We start from the raw sequence: 9585 nt of genomic DNA on the forward strand, positions 1-9585 counted from the left end.
ACTTGACATGTATGGATCTAGGGCATGTGATTGCGTTTATATGTTTTGGTATGAACTTGTATAGCTAATTAGGAGAGAATATTGATCCCCGCTGGAGTGGACAACTCGTGGAAACAAACCAGCAAATAGATCATCAAAGTAATTCATTTACTCGAAAAGAAAGGTTGATTCCTATGAACCAGCAAATGGATCATCAAAGTAATTCATTTACTCGAAAAGAAAGGTTGATTCCTATGAACTATCAGACAACCACCCCAACAGAAGCAATTGAAGGAGGATTCCAGGTCATAGTCAAGAACATTTTTAGATAACTTTCATCACGACCAAATAGCTCCAAACATAAAGCAGTGCATACATGCTAACAACAGTGATAAAGTGACAAAATGACAAGAGGATAACCCATGAAAGTCTCAGGCCTCTCAGCTAAAGTACTCATAACACCAACATTTGATAAATATAAGGTGATAGCTACTAGTTCCTCATTCCTCTTCCTCGTCACCACCGGCGTCACCGCCACCACTTGCCTTCTTCTGGTTCTTTCTCTTCACCCTGCCTGCAGGGCCTCCACCGAATGGACTTGTCAGTGAGAAGTCGATGTGCTTCTCAGATTCAACCCTCACCATGAACGAGGGGACATTGACGATCTGCCTGCCAACCCTGCAATATGGTTTCAAGAAAATTATTTTAACACTTCATTCACAAAGTGAACAAGCAGGAATATTCATGGAAAATATCACTTCACAATGAAAACTCAAAGCAAATGCCACATATATACCAGACCACAACCAGTATAAAACAAGAAGCAAAGACTAACAATATTGACATAATCTCAGTTACAGAAAACAGGTTCAACATCTTAGCAAGATATACAACCTACCAATACCATTATGTTGCCACAAATACAATATTGACGTGGCAATCAGACCATAAACATGTGCAATGATACAAGATAGGCAGTGCGGTGAATGTAAGTACAGTAGATTTCATAAAGAACATGCCACAATAAATAGAGTACATCCTGAAAGATGATAAAATTCAGACATGCATGTAACCAGTATCAGGCCAACATGTAATTCATAGATGCATGTAATAAGCAGTAACAGACCAGTATCAGGTAGCCTGTATTAAACAACTAGTGCAAACCATTTAGATTTCTAGATCAACATGCAAATTTATGGAACCATATGCCAAAACATGCATTGCAAGAAAAATATACCAGAAGCATACCTGATGTGGCGTTGCCTGATCAAGACACGGGCATGGTGGATGGATTTTGCCATGCCAGCCTTGAAGACAAGAGTCTGAAGGCGCCTTGCAAGGAAGTTCTCAGCAGTCAGGGCAAGGACGTAATCAAGCTTATCCTGGCCCTCAGCAAGGAGACCATAGCGGTTCATGCGACGGAGAAGGGCCGCGCCCTCAAAGATACGGCGGGGATTTTTCTCATCCAGTGTGAGCAAGTGTCTTGCAGCATTACGAATCCTGCTCAGTGCATACTGAACCCTCCAGAGCTCACGCTTGCACCTCAGTCCATATTCACCGACCAGCTTTAGTTCTGCATCAAGACGCTCCTTCTCATAAGGACGCCTTGGTTTCTTGAATGTCTTACCATCTGCAAGAGAAAACATTTAACTTGCAAATACATAGTAAGAAAATAAATTTATGAAAACAAGGCATGAGTTGCAGTAAAAACATAACATGGGCAAATTGTAGCATAGAGCAAGTGCCAGGTACAAAGTGGAACCACATATGCCACTATGTCCAAGTGCATTAAAAGCAGGCAATTATAATAACACATTCACAAGTTTCTGGTCGGAATGAAATCAGAAGAATTGATCTGATTTAATTAAAAGCACATAGGAAATAAAAGCATATGAACAAATACATGCATATAACTCTTGTATGTAGTATGAATTTTATCATGTTTCAGGATGTACTCTATTTATTGTGGCATGTTCTTTATGAAATCTACTGTACTTACATTCACCGCACTGCCTATCTTGTATCATTGCACATGTTTATGGTCTGATTGCCACGTCAATATTGTATTTGTGGCAACATAATGGTATTGGTAGGTTGTATATCTTGCTAATACCTGTTTATATGTTGAACAAAGATGTTGAATACATGCATATAACTCTTGTATGTAGTATGAATTACATGTTCACACAAAAAAGAATATGCAACATCTAGGCTATGGCATACAACAAAATCAGGTGGCTCCATTATGAAGCACCAACATCATTTCTGTGACTATTCTAGTGGCATAGTATATATACCAAATTCAAAGCTCCCACATGAAGAACCAGTAACAGTAGGAGGTGAATAGTTTCCACCGTGAAACAGATATATAGGTAATTAGACTTCACTTCGGCTGGCCTGATTCTAAATTTATCAGTAAACCTGATGGCTATGGGCTGCATATCAATATCCCTGAAACAAGGAACTTGTTTAAATCTGACGAGACTACCAACTGAGCGTGCTGACAGAGCTGAGAGTAAACAAATGTCCAGTGCTCAAGTAAGACACCTTTAATTAGATCTAGGGCGCAGTCCTCGTGCCAGGCACGACTCAAATCCAGGTATTCCGAACAAAAGATAGGCCAAAATCTTATGCAAACAAACCTCTCATCCCACAACGGCATCACGCCGACGCAAATCATGCACTCGCTAATCAACCTTCCCCCTCGCCTCACAGCAACTCGGCACGCAAGACATCACGGGAACGAATCTCTGACCTCTCACCAGCTATGCCCGAAGTAAGACGCCACAGCTAAGAGATCTCTGAGCTCTGCGTTGCGGCAAGCAGCTGCTGTAGCAGGAAGCAGAAGGCTAACCGATAGCAACTTGCTGCAACTAAGCCTATGCGAGCAACACCCCATCAGATCACGGCGAGCACGAAGACACAAATGACTGAATACAATTGAGCAGAGAGCACAAGAGGGTAGGGGAGACAGGAGGATCGTGGCGCGGTCTTACAGTTGCGGTAGAAGTTGACGTGCACCATGGCTGGAGCTCTCTCCTCTTTCTTCCGCTGCCGCCGCCGCCGCCGCCGCTCTGTGGTCGAGTCGATAGGAGGGAGGAATGGGAGAGGAGAAGAAGGGGTATTTTATACCTGCCAGCAAAACCCTAGCGGGCTGGGGGTATCGAGTATCTGTCGTTCGTTGGGCCCGTTAGTGTCCAATGTGCGTGTGTGTGTGGGCACGCCCCTAAATAGGCCAGGCCCAGTCAGGCAGCGTAGTTATTTTTGCGTTATCTTCTACTAACTATTTTTGAGTATATCTAAATAGGTAGCCCCACTAACTATTTCTCTCAACATGCAAGCATGCCACATCATCACACAACATACACGAGAAAAACCCCACACTCACTATCATATGTCTCGCAACATGCAAGTATGCCACTTCATCATGAAACCTGCATAAAAAAAGACCTATCTCAACATGTGAATTTCTATTCTATTATTCTATTTATATTTAATAAACATTTTACAACTATATAGTGATTAAACATAATAAAGTATATGTAGTTTCAATTTTATCCTTTTATATATGTTTCATACAATGAATCACATTGAGATATGTTACAAAATATTCCCGCAACAACGTGCGGGGTATCATTAGTAAAAATAGTTCAGTATCCCCTCAAAAAATATAAATACATATTCAAATAGAATTTTGACGCAACTCACTTTGAGGTATCTAATAATTATTATTAAAAATTATATGTGATTATAATGATCTCATTTATGTATATATAAAAATCGCATCCTCTGTTTCTAAATATAACACGTTTTGGCAGTTCAAACATCTTGTAAATACTGGTAGTAAATCCTACCATCCGGTGATAGGTACCCTCACCTCTCATAGACTGCTATGTCCTGATTGTAATCTACATACATAGAGTATACTGGCAGAAATTAATTCTCATGAATTTTTGACATGGATGAGAAAAATAAATAAATAAATATTGCATGTGTCCGTAAGAGGTGAGGCGTAGCCCTCGAGCCAGTTGCGGTGAGGTTTCGTGGATTGTTGTTCACGTGTTGAAGCTCGTGCGGTGTTGCCTGAGTCCGTCGGGTGACGAGGCCGGAGCGGCGAGGCCCGCGCGATGAGATCATGTTGTGAGGCGTGCGCAGTGAGGTCATGCGATGATATTGCGCGATGAGGCCGGAGCGGCGAACCAACGATGCGACAGGGGCATGGTTGATTTATCTGCAAAAGGCAGTACTGGCAGACGTGGACAATTTTTTTGTCATGGTAATATTTATGGATAATTAGATAGATATTACCTGGCAACTTTACCCATGCGTACGGGCATCCGCGGATACCGTATCCGCATGGGTAGGGTATGGGCACAATTTTATACCCATGGGTAGTACCCGTACCCTACCCATTAAGTAATGGGTATAGCCTGCCCGTTTATACTAACATATGGACCTTACCCGTAAAGTATGTCGTGAACTCATGAACCTATGTTAAAGTTGTTATGAATTGTCTATTTGAATTAAGATAATTGTCATGTACTCATCTATATTTTATTGAGTTGAGATGAATGTTTTTTCTGTCAAATGTGTTGTCGATGAATGTAAAATTATGAAAAAATCATGTTCTATTTGATCTACCCATTAGGTAGCCAACTTATCTGGAACTCTTGTGTTCCTTTACGCATGGAACATACGGCTTGGCGAGCGGCGACTGGTGCGTTGGCTACTACGGCGTGCATGCAGTATAGGCATCTCACGTCGCGCGGGACGTGCCCCCTCTGCGGCATTATGGATGAAGCTAGCTACTGTTGGAGATATAACTATTTACCTAAGCCGCCCAGGGGGGGCGAGTTACGTAAAGAGAAGCCCATCTGAAGCCCAAGACCAAGAGTGAAGATGGCGGTTCAGTAAAGGGTCTAGTGGCCCACAGACGCTTTATGGCCCATGGTGATAAACCGCCATGAGGGCGCGACTTGTATTGTAAGATAGAAATAACTAGTCACCGAGCCGAACACTGTTTATGAGCCGGCCGGGACTCTGTAAGCCGTAGGGCGTCAATCCGTGTATATAAGGGGATGACCCGCTGGCGGCTTAGGGACAGAAGAAACAAGAGATCGAGAACCGTGCATAGCATATCTCGCTCCCCGGTCATCGAAACCTCAAGCAATTCCAACCCAACTAGACGTAGGCCTTCCTTCACCGTAAGGGGCTGAACTAGTATAAACCTCGCGTGTCCTTTGTCCCGATTAACCCCTTTAAGCTTCCTAGTTGCGATAGCTCCACGATCAAGTCCTTGCAAGAGGACATCTGTCGTGACAATTCCACGACAGTTGGCACCCACCGTGGGGCCAGCGCACGGTGGATTTGAGTTCTTGAAGGGCAGCTTCGAAGGGCTCAAGGGATACGCAGTTGTCCGGATGACCAAGAGTCGTCGAGGCAAGATCTACATCGACGACGTAGGCTGGGGCCCCGACGCCGGCTCAATTGAGTATGGCTACCGGGTCCCCTTTGGCGGAATTCACGTCTTCATCGGCCGGATTGGTGAGCCGGGCCCTGAGCCGGACAGCTACACCGACCTCGTCGAGACGGCTCATCGTGCGAAACCCGCCCGAGCTCAACCCGTCGTGAAGCGTGCCTTTGTGGGTTGCATCCATGGAGGTGAACTTCCTGAAGGATCTGAAGGTGATGGTGAGCCAGCCGTCCTCTCTAACGGTGATTCATCCGCCGGCTCAACAGATTCGCTGTATCAAGTTCAAGATGGTGTGCTTGGGGGTTGTTCCGATGGCAGCACTATTCCGGACCTCTCAGAGTCGCCAAACTGGGCAAGAGTCTTCATGGCTGGTACTCAACCCGGCCAAAACTCTACGGCCTCAGCTGCGATAACGTCCGGGTTAGGAGCAGCCGGGCCAGGAGGCCCGTGCGCTCACCGGCTCAGATGCTGATGGATCTCATGGATAAGCTTACGACTTTGTTAACTGTTACAGTCATCCCTGCGAACCAATCTGAGCATGAGGCAGAGGTGGCACAGGTTCGCGACGAGATCGCCCGGGTCAAGGAAACCTTAGCAGCCGAGGACGCTAGATTAGCAGCAGAGCGGGCGGCTTTGGACGTACGAGCGCAGCAACTTCAGGCAGAGGCCTTGTAGCTCATGTTGAGCTTAAACGCATCTAATGAGGTAATGAGGAGGAGACATCAGAAAACTCAGTCCCGTTTACCTCAGAATTATGATCCTCGGAATCTCTTTGCTACACCCAGGGCCGGCCCAAGTAACCCGCCAGGTGCGAATCAGCTTATTACATCCGGAGCGGGAGGTCCAGTCCAGCCTCAGGGGATGGCACCTCCTCACGGCAATATGGCACCGCCCAATTATATACCAATACCACAGGGTCACTTCTCCAACCCCATGGAGAACTTAATCGCAGCATCAGCACGTTTGGCGGCTCTCCCAGTAGATGGGGATGATCCGACAGCGGTGGAAACCCGGAAGATCAGAGAACTTGTCCAAACAGCCCTGGCTCAGCAAGAAACCTACTCCTACAGTCGGGATAGGATTCACTCGACTCCTCCGCCCTGGTTAGCTCCGCCTCGTCAAAATCGGAGCCCGAGTTACAGTAGACACATGGAGTCAGAGGCCTTGTCAAGTAACGCTCAGCGCCGGAACCAGCCCGGCGGGCATAACCCGGTTCGGGATCGGATACGTTAGGAGGACGAGCGGGCGGCTCAGCTAGCGGCCCTACAGAATTCACCGGCTTACCCGACGACTTCCGTTGAAGCGGGAGTTGCTACTAGAACCGGAGGAGTTCCTTGTCTGGTATCGGCTCTACGTAATGTACGTCTGCCCAAGGATTTCAAGGGACCTCGGAAGGTGCCGAATTATACGGGCGATTTACAGCCTGGGGCGTGGATTGAAAGTTACGAGATGGCTATGGAGCTGCTGGAGGTTAGTGATGAAGCGATGGCTAAATATTTCACCATGATGCTGGACGGAACGGTCCGTTCTTGATTAAAGGGTTTGCCACCCAACTCCATTAGTTCATGGGCGGAGCTAAAGGCCCGTTTCATCCAGAACTTCAAAGATACTTGCAAGCAGTCTATGTCAATTGTGGATCTGACAAATTGTAAGCAGGAAGAAAGTGAATCTACGACTCATTGGGTGCGCCGGGTCAAGGATATAATACATTCGTCTGACAAGATGGATGCCGGCTCAGCAGTTCTCATGCTGGAGAAGAATTGCCGCTTTGAGCCTTTGAGACAGAAGCTGGGGCGCCTTAAGCATGATTGCAACGATATGGGGACGCTGATGGCGGCTTTAGTCAAGTATGCCGATTCTGGTAGTACCAAGGATCCCGCGTCTGATGAGGAAAAGACAGGGAAGGGAAAGAAGAACGATAATGGAAAGGGTCAGCAGCATAACCCGGCGAGTCAAGGAGGCAATAAGCGTAAGGCGGATGGTAACCCGGAATTTGTGGCCAATGCACAGGGTAACAATCAGAAGCGCAAAGGAAAACCACCCCAGTTTGGTGGGTCAGGTCCGTCTCTCGAGCAACTACTCAATGAACCCTACCCGAAACACGATACCCGGGAGCGACCAGCGACTCATTTATGGAAGGATTGCGCAATCATGAAAGCTTTCAAGAACTCTAATACGTTTGATGGCAATCAAGGCCCGGGCGGCGGCTCAGGAGCCGGCGGCTTTCATGGCCCGGGCGATGGTTCAGGATCCGGTTTTCAGGGAAACCAGGGTGGTTATAATCAACAGCAGTCTGGTCAAGGAGGTCAGCAGCAGCAGCAGCAGCAGTCGGGTTATCAGAGCCATCCAAAACAGTTAAACAGTGGGCAGTATCACGTGTTCACCACAAGTTTGTGTAAACGTGATCAGAAAGTTCATAAGAGGGCTGTGAATTCTGTTGAACCGGCAGTCCCTCGTTACTTGAGGTGGTCGGAACAGCCTATTGTCTGGAGCAGGGAGGATCACCCTCCCCGGGTTGATAATCCGGGTCAACTGGCCCTAGTGGTGGCACCGCAAGTTGGTGGTTATAAATTTACTAAGGTGCTCATGGATGGAGGTAGCAGCATCAACATCCTCTATTACGAGACCTTTTGGCGCATGGGCTTAACTGACAAGAATTTAAAGACTTCTAACACCGTCTTCCATGGAGTGGTGCCCGGTAAGTCGGCGTATCCTGTGGGGAAGATTGAGCTAGAGGTGGCCTTCAGAGACGAGCATGATTCTAGGGCGGAAAAGTTAACTTTTGAGGTGGTCAAAATCAAGAGTCCATATCACGCTTTGTTCGGGCGGCCGGCCTATGCCAAATTCATGGCATGGCCGTGTTATGTTTATCTACAGCTCAAGATGTCGGGTTACAAGGGTACCATCACTATGCACGGAAGCCGAAAGGTGGCCCTGGAGTGTGAAGAAGGCGATGCGGCTTACGCCGAGTCTGTCTGTGCAGCAGAGGAGCTCAAAATTTATCAAGATAACGTTGACCCGGCAGATATGACTTCTCTCAAGAAGCCAACTACGGAGCATGACCCGGCCATGAAGTTTAAATCGGCTGCAGAGACTAAGCTTGTTGATTTCACTCCGGGCGATTCATCTAAGCAATTCAGCATCAGTGCCAACTTGGATCCTAAATAGGAAAGCGCGCTCATCGAGTTCATCCGTGAGAACCGGGACATCTTTGCATGGAAACCTTCTGACATGCCGGGTGTACCGAGAGAACTCGCTGAGCACACTCTTAATATTGATCTGAAGTATAAGCCAGTCAGGCAGTTTCTGCGGCGATTCAATGAAGAGCGACGAAAAGCTATAGGAGAAGAGGTCGCCCGGCTCTTGGCGGCTGGGTTTATTGTTGAAGTTTTTCACTCGGAGTGGTTGGCTAACCCGGTGCTCGTACTCAAGAAAAATGGCACCTGGCGGATGTGTGTGGATTACACGGACCTAAATAAGGCTTGTCCGGCTGATCCTTTTGCTCTCCCCCGTATTGATCAAATCATTGATGCTACGGCAGGTTGTGCACGTTTGAGCTTTTTGGATGCCTATTCTGGCTATCATCAGATCAAGATGGCAGTTAAGGACCAAGAGAAGACGACTTTCATCACCCCGTTTGGAGCCTTTTGCTATGTGTCTATGCCGTTTGGGCTCAAGAGTGCCCAGGCAACTTATCAACGGTGCGTACAGAATTGTCTTCACAATCAGATTGGGCACAATGTTCATGCTTATGTGGATGACATAGTAGTAAAATCCAGAGACGCGGAAACCTTGATATCTGATCTCAGAGAAACCTTTGACAATCTCCGGGTTTACAAAATGATGCTTAACCCGGAGAAGTGTGTATTTGGTGTGCCTGCAGGCAAGCTTTTGGGATTCTTGGTCTCAAACAGGGGCATCGAGGCTAATCCGAAGAAGATTAAGGCAATCACTTCTTTGGCTAAACCGGCATGTATTAATGATGTTCAGCGATTGGCGGGTCGTGTTGCCGCTTTAAGTCGGTTCATAAGCCGGTTAGGTGAGAAGGCCCTACCGCTGTACCAATTGATGAAAAAGGCAGACACCTTTGTCTGGAGTGATGCTGCTAATGCTGCTTTTGAGGATTTGAAGAG

The 9585-nt window shown here is 46.8% G+C and overlaps 1 protein-coding gene across 1 annotated transcript; it reads right to left on the reverse strand.

Moving 5' to 3' along the window:
- Positions 1-288: 288 nt before the first annotated feature.
- LOC119300649 (40S ribosomal protein S9-2-like) lies at positions 289-3125 on the reverse strand. Its single transcript, XM_037577552.1, has 3 exons — positions 2976-3125; positions 1228-1609; positions 289-657 (listed from the first exon to the last, which is right to left on the reverse strand). Exons 1-3 carry the CDS (start codon positions 3001-3003, stop codon positions 480-482), a joined length of 588 nt encoding a protein of 195 aa, XP_037433449.1. The 5' UTR covers positions 3004-3125; the 3' UTR covers positions 289-479.
- Positions 3126-9585: the final 6460 nt, after the last annotated feature.

This window comes from Triticum dicoccoides, chromosome 5A, assembly GCF_002162155.2.
Source record: "Triticum dicoccoides isolate Atlit2015 ecotype Zavitan chromosome 5A, WEW_v2.0, whole genome shotgun sequence".
Lineage (NCBI taxonomy): Eukaryota > Viridiplantae > Streptophyta > Magnoliopsida > Poales > Poaceae > Triticum > Triticum dicoccoides.